This window comes from Apteryx rowi, unplaced genomic scaffold, assembly GCF_003343035.1.
Source record: "Apteryx rowi isolate R43461 unplaced genomic scaffold, aptRow1 scaffold_66, whole genome shotgun sequence".
NCBI lineage: Eukaryota > Metazoa > Chordata > Aves > Apterygiformes > Apterygidae > Apteryx > Apteryx rowi.
This window is the reverse complement of record NW_020450938.1, coordinates 2,844,125-2,859,996: the sequence shown is the minus strand read 5'-3', so window position 1 is coordinate 2,859,996 and position 15,872 is coordinate 2,844,125. Positions and strand designations below refer to the sequence as shown.

Sequence of the window (15,872 nt, the reverse complement as noted above, 5' to 3'; positions counted from 1 at the left end):
ATGCTATAGAGGAAAATAAGCATCTAAAATCCCATTGTATAGGTAGGGATAATGAGAGTCAGAGCAACTGAAAGACTTGCCCAGGGACACTACTGCCCAGAGCCAACAAACAGCCAAAATCCAYATCTCTAGATTTTTATTTTCTTATTTTCCCACTAATCTTCCTATCAGTTTAGCACTTGTTCAATGGAATCAAAAAAAAAAGGCTGTTCAGGGCAAAAAGATAGACTCAGTCTCTCAAAAACCACAAGTTCCTTGACTRGATTTAATAATCCACTTGGTCTCACTGTCAAAGTGGATTCATACAAATAACTTTACCTCTCCACAGTCCAAACTACTGTAAAAGGTATCAGTTGCTACATTACTTTTTTAAGTGCAGTAGAAAATAGGAGCTAAAGATGTATAAGATGTACTCTAAATGAAAAGACTGTTATTCTAAGAATCTGTTCTTTTGCTTTCATACATTATTATGGCATTTCTACTGGACACTGTAGAAAATAAAAACTTGGTGTGTATGTTTTTGCCAAGGAAAAATGTATACACTTTTACAATACCTTGTTTTATTATACAGTTTTGGGAAGGATAAGTGTGGCTGTATAGGGATGGGTGATTTTTTCTGAACTAGATAGTGCAAAAAGAATCCAGAATACTAAATTATTGACTCTTAGCGGTTCCATTAATGTTGGTGAAGGAAGGTTTGTAGGAAACAGCACTGGAGCATCTGATATAGCTGGGGGTAAAAAAGGGGGGGGGAAATGTTTGAGGCACACAAGCTGCTCTTCAGGTCTGTGTGGAAGCATCAGGCTACAAACTATGGTCAGATAAGGAACAATTCTGGTCTCAGCTAAACTTAATTACGTTAAACAATCAGAGTGGCATGTTACCAAGGGGAGAAGTGAAAAGGCTGTTGGCTCCTGGGAAACAGAAACACGTACAAGAAGTTATGTGAAGGGAAGAGCAATGTTCACTTGTGTAATAGTACCGCACTAGCTGGGGGTGGCTTTGGGAGAAACCGCGGTGTGCCGTTAAGTTGGTATCTCCGAGCTCACAGTCTTCACAGTTGGGAACGTTAGATTTAAAATACAGCTTTTGAAGGTATTTTGTACATACCCTAAAGGAACAAGACTCGGAGTTTAGAAATGGAGAGACAGCTTTTACGAAAAATATTCACCCATTGGTAACTGGCCCTTTGAATTTTCATGTAATATGGTCAAATATCATTGCTTTATTTACAGTGCTAATATAAATCTGGAGTAGGTAGTAGAAATACAAATATTCTTATGATTGTGAAGCCATGTAGTTCATCAACTCTTAATTTAGACTGGAATCATACCCATTTATAAAAATGCAGGGGTGAGCGCTTGTTTAATTTGTTCAGGCCTTACCATCAAACCAGATCTGAATAACTGAAATAAATTTAATAAGCATTCATGAAAATTTAACTCTTAACCATTTCATGACTAAAATACAGAGATTAAAACATCAAAAGATACATCTGAGTTGCTTTTCTCTGCAGTGAAAATATAATCTATTTTGTGTATATTGATATTTTGCAAAGAAGACAGTATACGCATTAACACCATGGGAGCTGTGCAAATTTAATGTGTTGAATAAAATCACKATCTGCAGTCTGCATCATGTGTCTTGGTGCATAAATGTACATATGACAGCAAACAAGTACATATGACAGAAGAATCAACAGTTGAGGTACAAATTCTACTCAATATAGAATAGCCCTGATTTACTAACTAGACCGGCAAAGGGTGACAGTTTAGACATACAGAGAGAGAGTTTGGAGCAAAATTCATTTGTCTTTAAATAAAATTTTTTCATTAATAACTTCTTCATTAATTTTGTCTCAAAAAGGTTGCTTTTTCAGTAAGCTTAATTAAAATTCTCTAATAGTACTTATTAAAAATCATTTTAAAATGTTAAGAATGTCTACTTGGAAAAATGAGAATATAATTATTACAATGTAGTAACTTTTAATTAGGAATGCCATAACTCATTCAGTGAGCTACTTTTTTATTTGTTTTGAAAAGAAGTGAGAACATTTTCAATTCTATTAAAAAGATAAATCATGATTTTTAAGTGATTTTATTTAATTCTTCATTTCTTTTTCTAAATACTGTAAAAATTGTTTCTGAAATAACATTTCATAACATAAGGAAAATTTCAAGTAAACAATATCGAATAAACTTTAATATTATAGGCAGAACTCAGACAGGCTTTTTGACTAAAGCTAAAAGCACTTCTCCTTAAAAGACTGTGGTTGTAGTTATAGCTACATTTGCCAAATCATTGAGGCTGATTTTTACAGAAGCTTCCAGCAGACTGCTTTTCTTTGTATTTTCATCATTTTTTTTCCAAGATAGTTTAGGTGATTGCAAAAGCAAGAATACAAAAAAAAMCCATTTCTTCTTAAAGTGTTGAACAGTGTCATCAACATAAATGGGAGATATGTCATTGAGGGGAAAAAAAAAAAGTTATTTAAACCCGTGGTAAAAAAACAGCTACCGCAGTAAATTTAAAAATAAAATCATATTTTAATTATTTCATATTATGACATTTCAGTAGTAGTGTATATTATACCATACACCATATTTAAAAAATGGGCCTTCTAAAGCTTATAAAATGCTATGTTTGTAAGATGAACATTCCAAATCTTCGGTATGTAGTTTGAACTCATAAACAAGAGTGCTGTTAACCTTAGAACACTGACAGTGACTTTAAGCATCTCAACTTGGACAGATTCTTCTTTTCTATATTTTCTTCTTCTTCTCTTGTTTAGTAATTTTTCATCTTCTRTTCTATTATTGCCATGAATGCAAACTAGCTCAGTCACATATCTGTGTCACACTTTCCAGACCTAAAGCATTTTAGTTTGCAAAACAGCATCAAGCACCAGTTTAAACACCAGCTGAATCTATACTTTTGTGGAGGTAGGAATGTAAACCAGATTTTGTATAACATTAACTGTTTTTCTGTAGAAGAGGCACTGTACAGGTATTCTTACAAAACTTACCAAGTATCTTTCCGAAGAGACACTGACTAAAATAAGATCATCTCCAACACGCACTTTTTCTCCTTCTGATCGTTGCTTGGAAGCTGGATGGATGGTCCACCAGCACGCCTCACCTATACCATTATGGATTAACAACAGAGAAAGAAATTAGAAAGAGAATGCTTGAGATCACTGCCATTCCTTTCACGTTTATCTCAGTCCTAAAGTTTTGGCCCAGTTTTCACTTGGGTAAACCAAGCGTGCATATGTTTTTCATAATTAATATCATTACTGGAATGTCTCATAAGAAACTTGGCTAGAAACAACACACTCATGCAGAAGATAAAAACACCTCTTCTGTACTGCAATCCAGAGCTGAGCAAGGAAGAGGATCTCCATGATCTTTAAGAAACCGGGTCCAGGCTGTTCCTGCTAAAGAACTTCCCTGTCAACATCCCTCCAGGCTCTGGGAATAGAAAACATTCCACAGAGAACTAGGACAAAGGTGTGGAGAAACCCATCACTAAGGACAATTGAAAAAAAGTATCTAAAATAATGCTTAAAATAATATTTTAATGATAGCCTATGTTTAAATTCCATTATGTTCTTCCACTTTTACTGACAGTTAGTGTCCCTAATTCCTTAGAATATTTATAAGCATTAAATTCACAACTTCTGTTCCCATGATAAACCTTCTGATTCCAGATATACTTCTTGCAGGAGAAGCATGCTTTTCAGAAGAAAAATTTTGATCTTGGAACTGCTCAATTGTTGCTATTATTATTGTTTTTACACCTAGCTAGAACAAGGTTTAAAAAACAAACAAACCAAAAAAAAACCGCTAACAAACTTACAAACTTATTATTTCCAATTAAACAGTTCCACCAGACTGATGGCATTGTAAGAAGCCAGTTAAAAATACGCTATATTCAAATCACCAGCAGTACTAAAACATGAATAGAACCTATATTTAAAATAATTTATATTTTAAAAAATTCTCTGCAGAAGCCTTCTACAGCAATGATAACTTGATAACTTGGAAATAGTCTATTACCTATATTCAATATCATATATTTATACTTACATATCAATACAAATTTTAATATTTCATTGAAAAAAATCTACAGAATCTATAAGAAAAAGTAAACATAAGATAATGAATATGTAAAACATAGCCAAATAATATCGCCACAGAAATATTAACTTTTGATTCTTCAGCCCTTAAAAATAGCTTTTATTTTTAAAGGAACTTATAGCCCTCTATTCTGATTTTCAAAATTATATTCTTCCTTATATAGTCTTTAAACCGGCATTTACCTGTTGTATCCTCTTGCAATCCTACATCAAATGCCAGCTTGTCCATCGAAGACCGAGATGTAGAGAGGCAACATAGATACTACCAAAAGAAAAAAAAAGCATCTATCACTAGTTCTGCTCCTGTCTGATAACCAGCTGGAATATAAAAAGCCATCAATCTGCTAATATAAGATTAACAGTGATTCTTAAATTATCCCCATTAGTTACTATCAAGAACATTAATGCCCACAAAACTGAACGGTGCTCAAGGTGCACTGCTCAACAGTGCTCTCTTGACCAAGAGAGACATTCTAAAATAAGCTCTCCATCTCTATCCACATTACCTTTCTACTGAGATGAGGATAGCAAGAGTGGACATAAGGGAATTGGCTGTAGTGAAGTTCAGCTCCTTGAATCTTTACTTGTTGTTGAGCAGTTCTTACTCTATAGTTGAGCAGCATATAATTCATCAGGGGATTGAAAAGAGTAAGGCTGCTGTCCAGAACGTGCACAAGGAGGAATCTCCTTTTCCAGTCAGCCTCCAACATATGTTCAGGTTGCCAGCCAGATGCCAGCTGTGGATTCAGTCACAGCTTATCCAATATGCAATAGCCAAGGGAAAATAAATGAGAAATCACCAACTCAACACAGACTCACAGAGAACAGATATTAATTACTTCTCATCGGTACTGAGCCAGAGTTAAGTTTCAGCACCTATCCAGAAATGACCAGCTCAATTTTCTATTTCTAGGCATCTGCCCTTCACAAAGATTTCAGCGAGCTGAGAGGGTGGAATGCCTCTCTGCTGTGAATAATTCTCTGGATATTAGTAAATGGCAATAGTCTGGTTGATCTCAAGTAGTTTTCATACACTAAAGGTAGAAACTGTTGCTGCTGTCAGTTYCTGCTACATACCATGCCGCTGTAGGAATGCCGCAACAGGATCGCGTGTCCATAGAGCAGTGTTCGATGACCACCACCTTGCGCAGACTGAAAAACAAAGAGTAGTGATATACTAGTAACTTGGAATAAAATCAGACCCTTCTACAAAAAAAATCAAAGAACGACAACAAAAAAAATCAATTTCTGAACAATCTGTATCTGCCCTGTGACAGGGAAGTCTATTTCTTGATAAAATGCACTTCAGGGATTAGTTCAAGTAGGTAGTTTTCTGAATGTGCTCTCTTTAGCTTTGATTGCCTCTGAATATGTTGAACTTTTAATCAGAATATATTAATTTCTTGGGACAGATCTTAGATAGAATTTGGACAAGCAAATCTAGAATCTATTGACTTTTTCTATTAGAAAACTTTGATTACATTGATGAGGGAAAATGCTGTACTTTGTAGTCAGTCCCAAGCTTGGTATAAAATATACTCTAGAGGCTTGAATCTGATTTCCTTGCGCTGAAAGCCGATGGCCTACAGAGAAGAGCAGCCTTGATGCATGTCACACTACCCTCTGCACCCTCCTGGGTTGTCAAATCTCTCCACATCACCCCATTCTCCCTTCAAAAGGCATACTTTAGCGCACACAGGGTATGCAGAGGGAGCTTCTAGAGGACTGTCTCTCTTTTACCAGCAAAATATGGCTGATATTTCAACCACATTCAAGACCAATCTCCGGAGTGCTTGCCCCGCGGTGTTTAAATACTAACAGAGATTTATTCATCTGCCAGGCCAGGTAAGTGCTCAAATACACCAAAGTGATTTCATATATCAGTTCTAACAAATCATGAGCAGATACTTCAGATAACTTGGTACCTTTGGTACCAGTTTCAGCTAAATCACCAGGATCTGGGGGCTCTGAAAATTCATAAATCATGCCCAAAGCTTTTCTAATAAAAAAAAMCAGTAAATGTTGCTCTCAAAAAATGCAGCATAAATCCTGACTGAAACAAAATTAAAGTAATAAAATTTGCTTTTATCAGAAAGAAACTACAACTGATTTTTCACAATACTGACATTATGGTTTCTGTTTATATATAATCAGTTTATCTACTTACAACAAGAATAAATAATTTTGTTAAAGCACTAGGAACCTTTTAATATCTGCTGCAGATTTATGGACCCCTTAGATTGGCTGCAGCTGACTGACACTGGTCAGGAGCAGAGATGGGCAAAGACCTTGCCAAGAGCACAAGTCCACAACTTCTCTGATAGAACACCTCACATAACATTATGCACATAACAGTCTTCAAGCATCACCCATAAATAATATTTTAAAATGTGACAACTTTGTAAGAGGCAGTATTATTCTCTCATATAGGACCCCAAATTTAATTTCTCGCATACAGCATTTATTGCCTTTCTTTTATCGTAGTCGACCAACCTTCTATTTGACCGGAGCATCAGATTCGTTACAGAACAAATAGGCAGCAATCATACTGTTTTCACCCCGGCAGTTTCATTTCAGGGCTGAAGATGAACTTCACTGAATGGCCATGGTGACAATATACAATTTCCCCTCCGCATTTACTAGTTGTCTTTCCTTAACACTTTTCCATTAGCATAATATTTGTTCATCTTTGAGTTAGTTGGTTAAGAAAAAAAAAAAAGAGTTGAAATAATAGTAACTTCATTTGTAAGACAGACTCATGAATTACAGCTTTTGTCTTTACTGCGAAGTGAGCATCCTAACGGACACAAAGGGTACTTTGACTTTCAGAAAAACACCTAGCAGCAAGTACGCAGGGAGACACATTCAGTCATCTGTCTGGAAGACTGAATGACATGAATTTCTGTTAAGAAAGAGTGTAAGTCATGGTCTTCATCACAGACACACCGCCTTGACAAAAAGACATCAAGGTTTACCTTTGAACTCCCCCTACCACCACTTTCTGCAGAGGCACGAGGAAGCAAGGGCAGGCCTTTGACACCGTCAGGCCCATTGGTGCCGAGCGTGAACGCTGAATGTCTGCTGCTCGTCACACAGTTTGGAAAGGGGAAAAAACTGCTACGCTGATACCGTCTTAGCAGCATTTCAGGTTCGCCCAGAAGCTTGAAAAGCAGCAGTCATAACTGCCCAACCAATAAAGTCGTGAACAGGGACAGAAGTTGGAAACCTTGCTTTCGGTAACAATTTTGTCGCAATTATGATGTACTACCAGCTATCAATCTGGTGTCTGACATACAGATCTGGGTGCCTGTTGTATGGAAGAGGAGAGGAACACTGCARTCAAAACCCAAACCAAATAAACACATAGCTGGGTCATCCTGCCTTTGTTTTGGCCAGATTGATTTACCTGCCTAGCACTTATTTTCTGAAATGCCCATTGGTAGCTGAGCAGGAGAAAGGATGGCTCCAAAAATTTTCCATTATTTTTGCAAAAAATGCGGGGAGTGTTTTTTTAGATAAATTTCCCAAGAGGATTAAAATAGTTCTTTCTAACCAAAAGTATTTTTCCCATTAAAAGAAGGCAAGAAAGTTTTCTGTTTCTGTTTCTTAGTTGAAAAGCAAAGAGTTACTCTGCAAAAAGCATTTTGAGCATCTTCTACTTAAAGGTTTCTGAGAGGCATTTATAATCAAGTCATCCACATGGAGGGAAAGTGAAAAGAYGAAATGTAAAAAAAAAGAGAGAAGAGACTGGAAGAGAAAGCCGATACTATGAAACTGCCTTGTATTTTTCAGCCTACCATCCAAGGCATGCACATAACTGTAAGCCAGTTTCTTATTTTAAAAGCTCATTTGGTAACTATTTAATATTAAATACTTATTTTTGTACCAGAAAGTGTGTAGGAAGTAGCTACTGGGCCACAATTATCTGCTGAAAGAGATTTGGTGTGAAAGAGCCTTTGATTTTCAAAATAATCCATTCCAGCTTGGAATGTTGTGGAGAACTGTAAATTATCCACATGTAAAAAAATAAATAAAAAATAAATAAAAAATAAATAAAATTTAAAATTAACAAATAAAATTCTATGGCAAAGATGCAACATTCCAGGATCATGTATTCAACTGAAGTTTTATCAAGTTTCTAGCAATAGCCAAATAATAAAATTTCAGAAGACACTGCAAATAGGACATTTTGGAAGCAAGTAAAAGATACCTGAAAGAGCATTTTGTTTAAAAAATTCTTTATGGACTTTTTACAAAAAATTTTTCTCAAATATTTTAGCCATTCATCAAAATGGCTCTCACTCGCACCTTTCAATTGGAAAGAAGAAAATGTTTGGTGTAATGTTTAAATATAAATTTTCTTTCATCTTTGTAAAACACCTCCAGAAAAATTATACTTCACCAAAACTACTACAAGTAAATGCACTTGCTATCTCCAATGGTGCAAATCAGCACTAAGGCAAATCCATAATAATTCACATCATGTTATGGTCAGTAAAATAACCTTCTCCAAATTATACTTCACTGTTAGCATAAATGGGCATATCAGCTTAAACGTGACCCRACTGCACCAAATTCTTATATAAAAAGAACATTTCTGGAAATTTGCTATTTTCAACACAAAAGGGTACATCTCAGATTTTTAAGCTTTTTTACTTCTCTTTATTTTCTCCTCCTCTAATTTGCTTGTTCTGATGAGGTAAGGTCTGTTTTTACAATAGTTTAAATTGAAGATATTTTCAAGGCTTACATCAAAATATAAAGAACTACAATAAATGTTTTCCTCTCAGAAGAAAGCAAAGAGCAAAAAGGAAATCTAAGGTTACAGCTACCATCCTGACTTTAATTCAATCCATAATGCCCACAGATTTTTGCACAAATATATGAATAACATGATAACATAAGAGAGTCTATAACGACCACATTATGTATCATGAGTCTGATTTGCTCTATGTTTTTTAGCTTCCCATTTTCAGAGCCATTTCTAAATCAGACAATATGGTCCCTGAATAAAGCCAGGATGGAGAAAAGACACATTCTTGTTCAAAGAATTCCTCCACTGAATTTCTACAGGCTATGCCATAGAGCACAATACTCCTYTTCTAATTCTATAATCCAAGAATTTCAGTTTTAGAAAGAGGTTTGAAAAGCCTTCAGAATTGGCCTACACTATAGTCAATAAATTGAAATTGAAAGCAGGCCTGGGCCATTTCACATTGCTTGTGAAAAATTCATATAAATTGCCCATCTCTAGTTTAATATTTCTGCATCTCAAATACAAAATTAATATGGAGTCATCTCATTACCAAAAAGCCACTGCCAAAACAAAAGCAATTTAGAATACAACAGCAAACAATTACGAAACTGAAGAAATTAGCATTCCAAACATATAAATGGTTTTCGAGTTCACTGCATTGCTAGAACAGGCAATAAGAATAGACTGCTAATATCCAAGCTGCTTAATTTGATGCAGAGTGTTATCTTGAAAAAAAATAAATAAAGAAGGGAAAGAAATTAAAACTGGGAAATATTTCTTTTGCCTGCTTTTTATTATTACTTAATGTATTACTGAAATAGGTTTAGAACACCAAGAAGAACTTAAAAATTACAACATACAAACAATCTAGTAAAATGTGAAAATTATGCAAGAATCATCATAAGGAAAATTTACAATTAGATTGAAAAAAAATTAGTGCATTTTACTGTGGATACCAATCCTGCAGTAAGAATGTATTATGACCCAACAAACCTTTTACATCTGTATAGTTTTCAATATGCCTAGATATATGCCCAGACATGCAATCAGCTGACAAATCAGAATGGGTATTTCAGTGAAGCTAATTCACATGGCTGGGCTTGCATCACTGTACCTGTCGCTCCAGCACTACGCTTACAGCTTGACAAGAGGAGCTGCAGGAAATCAAGCCTGGTGACACCGAGCAAGGGCTTTGGGGCATTTATGCTGCTGGCAATCTCACTGCCATGAGAATTTTTAGAGAATAGTGAATATCCTGTGACACCCAAGATTTTGGGTCAAACACCCATTACTTTTCCATTCTTTCAAGAGAATAGCTTTAATTCTACTAGAGAAAAGATTCCTCAGGCCAGTGAGTACACCTCTGTAAGCAAATGCCTCTGTTGCTTCACTGTGTTGCTTCACCGACTTTTCTTCACTCATCTATGCATTCCCCATATGAGTAAAAAAGGAAGAAAAAACTATCAGCTTCAGGAATGTACCAGCAAAAGACAAATATGTGAAAGTGTGTACTCAGATAGGGTATTTTGTGCACGTAGAGACACAGCTCTAGTAAGTTTGTCCCCATTCAGAACTGTAATGCTTGAGAAATCCTGGCTGCAATTGCATTTAGCATGGGGCTAGTCAGGCAAGTCTAGTCACCCATGAAAGCAATTAAAACCTACAACTAGTACTGAAAGTGTCATAGCAAAACAGGAGTTGAAGGCCATTCTCTGGAAAATCACACAAGATAGCAGAGTGAGCTTTTAAGAATGATATAATAGCTTTTCCTGCCTGCAAGATGTCATTTCATGACATCTTTTGACATTTCATGATGGCTGTGTAACAGCAAAATGGAATTAGTGGCACATGTTATAGGGAAAATGAAAGTGCAAAGACTGACTTATGCGAAAAAACAGTTTTGATGGAGTTAAAAATCAATTGAAATAGTAAGTTACATGACATCAATAGAAAGCCTTCAAATATGTAATTCATATAATTTACAGTAATGCTTAGATTCAGACAACCTAATCACAGCCAGTTTGAGCCTAACATTTCCTCTGTGCCCTAGACAACTCCAAGGAAACACTAGACAGATGGGTCTAGATGGAATTTGCTGAATATTGCTCTAAATGGCTTTCTAAAAAACTGCAAACACTAGGTAACAACTTTCACGGCACTGAAAATTCATTGCATATGATAGCAGTTATGCAATAAAAGAAGTAGTTGTGTGTTCCTTAGTTTATTATTTACTATTTCCATACCTTTTGCCTTCAGAAATGCCTTCCAAAGCAAATACAGCAAGATGAAGATACAATTTTAAATATGATGTTTTAATGGCTATTTGATATGTACACTGGATTAAAAACAATGTTCTTTAAAACACTGAGTACTGACACTTTATTCAAATGAAGCAATTTTCTCAAAGCCTAAGTTAACACATTATTTCCAAAGCAAACTGGACAATCAATGCCATACTTAATTTATTCTTGTCACAAACTTAGAATGCTAACAGCAATTTAAAATTGCAACACATAAAAATGGAACAGTGATTTCAAACCTATCAATCTGAAATTTAAACATAAAAATATTGCTTACTTTTATTGTCAAAAGTCAAACCTGATAAGTATGGATGAGGAGGAAAGCTAATCATTTCTACCTATTTCAGCCATCTTACGCTGAGAACAGAAGCTGGAGACAATAGCACGCTGAACAAAGGACACCTTTACTTCCATAAAAATACCTGCAAATATCAATACAAAGTATTATCTCCTCCACCAAGAGAGTGCTCTTCAAGGTTCCTGAAGCTACTTAGTTTATTTCTAACAAACATTTATAAAAATCATATAATGAAAAAAACCCTGTCTCTGAATACTTACTTCAAAGGCCCAGAAGCAGAAGCATACAGTTAAACAGAGAATGTCTGACAATCACCCGCTTGGAACGCTTTTAATGCCAAAGCAACAGCACCACAGAAATAAGGTTGGCAGGAGATCCCCCTGAGAAACGGCACCCCCAGGTCATGGAAGCTCCTCAAACTCCCTTCATCAGGTATAAACCACCTCGGGCTGTTAAATTTTCCATTCCTGAGCAGTCATGACATTCTGAAATAGTATTTTCATCCATTAGCAGGAGAAATCACACATGAAATGTGGGTCTGATCACAGGCATTGACCGGGGCGGGGAGGGACCCAAATACCATCTATTCTGAGTAAAAGTACATTTAGGCCTTGAACTAAGCTGTTCCGTATCAGAAGCTGACATTATTCTAAGACAAGAAATGTAAAGCAGTTGGCTTCAACTTCTCTTTACCAGTTGCAGATAAAACTTTTTAAAACAGCAGACTAATAAAAGTATTTGGCCTGAGCTGGTTCTTGAGAGAGAAAACTACAAGTACACAGTGAGAAATATGTGCTTTGCTTATACCCAATTCTTTAGGGTCTCCCGGATTTAAGTCAATTAAAGGCTGCCAAGTAGTAATCTACAAGATAGAAAGAAAAGTATTGAAAGCATTTGGAATAAATTTAGATCTTGATAGCTTTCAAGTGACCATGTTTGAATGAAATCTTATAAGCCTGTCTGTAAACTGTATCTTTATCATGTTCGACTGGGGCAGCTAGGCTGAGTAGGCATTTGCTTTACCAGAACAAGAACAGTTCTAGTACAGACACAGAAAACAAATTTTGAAGATATTTTAATTCTATAGACTATAAATATTGTAAGAACACAGGTAGATTACAGTATTATGACTGGAATTGCTACCAGTTAGTACTGTGAACTTTCTTGAACAACAGATGAGAAGAGCCAGTCCCAATGCCTCAATTTTTTTTTTTTTTAAAGAGATGTAATTCTAAAGCAGAGACAGACAATGCAGCCCGTGACACTTCTCAATCTTTTTGACAAACACTTTTTAACTGTGCAATTTGTGTCTAAGAAAATTAAAAAGATACAGATTGCAAAATGTAACACAAACCATAAAAACCTTCCCAAGGCATTTCTCATCAAATAAACTTCCCCTACACAAATTCCTAATCATTTCTGTTACTAAGATCTATAGAAGAGAAGCAGACAGTGTAAAGAGATGGAATACAGATTGCCAGGAGGATATCTGTGGATCCAAGCAGAACCTCATCTTCTATGCAAAGAATTCATGTGGAAACATAAAATAGCCATAACCTACAAAAAGACAAGTTACCTTCTTACAGTCTCACATACCACTGGGAAGCATCTGAAACACATCTGGATGCTGCTGCATGCTCGACCGGATGCTGCATGCAGACTTGTCCAACGAAAGGCTCCTTCAGCTGAATACCAAGGAGCATTCAGCACCAATACTGACTTTTGCTGTGCTGATAAAGACTTTGCAAAGTCAAATGGTGAGAGTCCAGGGGAACCTGCAGCCCTGAGTTAGTGGCAGATGCCCCTGTGCAAGGGGACAGTGCCTAAGCATGGATTTCACAAGCGGAAGGGAGCTGAGTGTGGAGTTGCCAAAATACCTAACAGAACAACACTAGGAAGTTGCCGACATCCAAATTGTAAAGGAGGCAGGTACAGCCACRTATCTCAGCAATGAGTCCTCACTCAGGAGCAGGAATATTCCATGAGAGCAGAATTAGCAGTGAGGCGTCAGAAAACGGGAAGAGACCAAAAGGAACTGGGAGAACAGGAGGGAAGGATGGCTTGTACTCTGAAAGTGTCACTCTGTGGATCTACATATACGTATTTACATGATGCTCCAACCTTTTCTGTAGAGGATGGGATGCTTAAAATGATTAAATGCTTCCACAGTAATGGTAATGTAAAAACTATTCATTCTGTTATTAATACGCAACTTTTTAATCTGTTCCAGCCCAATGCTGATGGAGGCCAGTATTTATCTAAAAACAGCAGTGAAAATACAATCCTACAAGTTGACTAGAATTAGTCACCTGAACTGGAGAGCACCATGGATATGTGTTCTCCAAGACTCCTCATTCCCCATGATTATATCAGTCTCTTTTTAACTTTTTTCACACCAAACTCAGCTTCAGATGACTGACAAGAGCTTTTCTCTAATACTAGGCAAGAGGCAGCTTGGAAACAATGGGCAGGCTCCTTCACTTTTGACACAACTACAATCAGTAACAGCTTCTGGATAGCTAAGAGAATTTATTGATGACAACACATGAAGATTCAGATTATTTCACCAGAGGTACCTAAATACTCAATGGAAATAAAGAGGCACTTTGGACAGTAATTCAACCCACCCAAAATCTGAGTCATTCTTTGATGATAGCCCCACTTCTCCTTTTGGTTACACAGGGAACTTAGGATATCTGTGGTTTTAAATCAGGCATTTCAGTTTTGTGGGATGAATGTCGGCCAAAGAGCCTGGAAAACCCTGAACAGTAGTGAAACCAGAATGTGTAAAAACAGGCCAAGTCACTGCAGAGCTTGTGAAGTAACCCTGGAACAGTGCTAGGAGGCTTGTGAGACAAGATTAGTCAGGCAAACTAAATAATTCACACTTGGAATAGCAATGCTAGGAAATTACATCTCCAGCAGCATCAGAAAACTTGAAAATGCCACAAGCAGAAATGACTGCAAACAAAGTTAGAGAGTGTGAGCCACAGAGTTTTACATCATCTTCTTGCTTATAAAAATATCTGTTTTTAAAAAATCTTGACCAAAAAAAAAAAGAAACTCTTTTCCAAACTAACAGCATCCAGGTGCTGCAGTCTTCAATATTTCTGTGAAAAATGAAAAAAACTAATGGGACTTTTCTGTGATTAATGTGCTCTTGGGCTGCCATTTCTAGTGGCTGGCACCAAACCCATAGTGTCTGCTTCCTTAGAATTTAAGATGCAAAGTAAATTGATTCACTGACATGCTGCATCGTAGTAATATACTCCTTCACACCTCTCAAACCAAACAGCAACACTAAAGGGTAAATTCAAAGCAGTCTAAAACAATTTTTCCCTTTGTTTCACTGTAGCCTACACCATGTTACAATGGAGTATCGAACTGGAAGAGGAATCCACTGAGGCATTATATACGCTGTATAGCATTCTAGTCTTTACATTTTATTTTTTAATCACTATTTAGTCATGCTATTTATATTTATGGCACTCCATACAAAATTGTAAGCRTGAAATAAGTATAAAACTAAAACTAAAAATACAGGTATTCCCTTTGGAGAGTTCTGTGATTGATGACTGTACTGATACCTCCTCTTAGATAATAATAGCCGTTCTGACAAAAAAAAAAGTCTTTCTTTGACACGGACAGCCCTTAATCTCCTAGTAATGCCAAACCAAAGGCAAACAGGAAAGGTAGTTTAGCTAAACTATAGTTTTCCCAAGGATAATTTCCTTTAAACATTACAGTACAGTGTGTAATCATGCTTTATATAAAAATAATATTAAAATCTGAACCTGAATAAATCAACTGGCTAATAAAAATCATGATCATGTCTCATTCAGTTTAGAACACAGAGATATTTTACAACCTGTATTAAAAAGACTGAAATCATTAGTAATGATGACAAACATTTAGGCCAGCACGATGCTAAATGATCTTGATTTTGATTATATTGGTCTGTGGAACAAAAACAGCTATATAAATTAGAAGCACATCAGATTGACCTCATGATTAATATTTCCAAAACTGCATTTATGTTCCACTTCCCCAGCAATGAGGAGCAGTGAAAAGCAGATGCAGTAGTGAAAATAAATCCACAATAAATAAGAATATTGATCATCTGCTTCCAGCCATCTATGTAAAACAAACATCTATATTTATGGCTGAGGCAGTATTTCCATTACAAATTCCTATMTTCAAGCATTTACAGCAATTTGGAAAAAAAAATGCCCAAGAGGATAAAATTCATTGATTTCTCCCCTAGGGTAGAGATGATTTCTCTTCCTCCCCACTTCCCCCACTCCTCCTGTGGCAGAGATAGAAGAAATTAATAAAAATCCTCCTGATTGTTTTAGAGCTAAATAAGCGGTGGGGGGAGGC

At 36.2% G+C, this 15,872-nt stretch overlaps 1 protein-coding gene across 1 annotated transcript in view; it reads right to left on the bottom strand.

Annotated features, from left to right (window-relative positions):
- The window catches only part of RYR2 (ryanodine receptor 2), a 479,557-nt gene that overhangs the window by 281,228 nt on the left and 182,457 nt on the right, over nucleotides 1-15,872 (bottom strand). The window contains exons 7-9 of the mRNA XM_026085098.1: nucleotides 5,216-5,290; nucleotides 4,322-4,400; nucleotides 3,026-3,138 (exon numbers count right to left, since the gene is read on the bottom strand). Of these exons, the coding sequence (XP_025940883.1) occupies nucleotides 3,026-3,138; nucleotides 4,322-4,400; nucleotides 5,216-5,290 (267 nt within the window). The remainder of the gene's footprint in view (nucleotides 1-3,025; nucleotides 3,139-4,321; nucleotides 4,401-5,215; nucleotides 5,291-15,872) is intronic.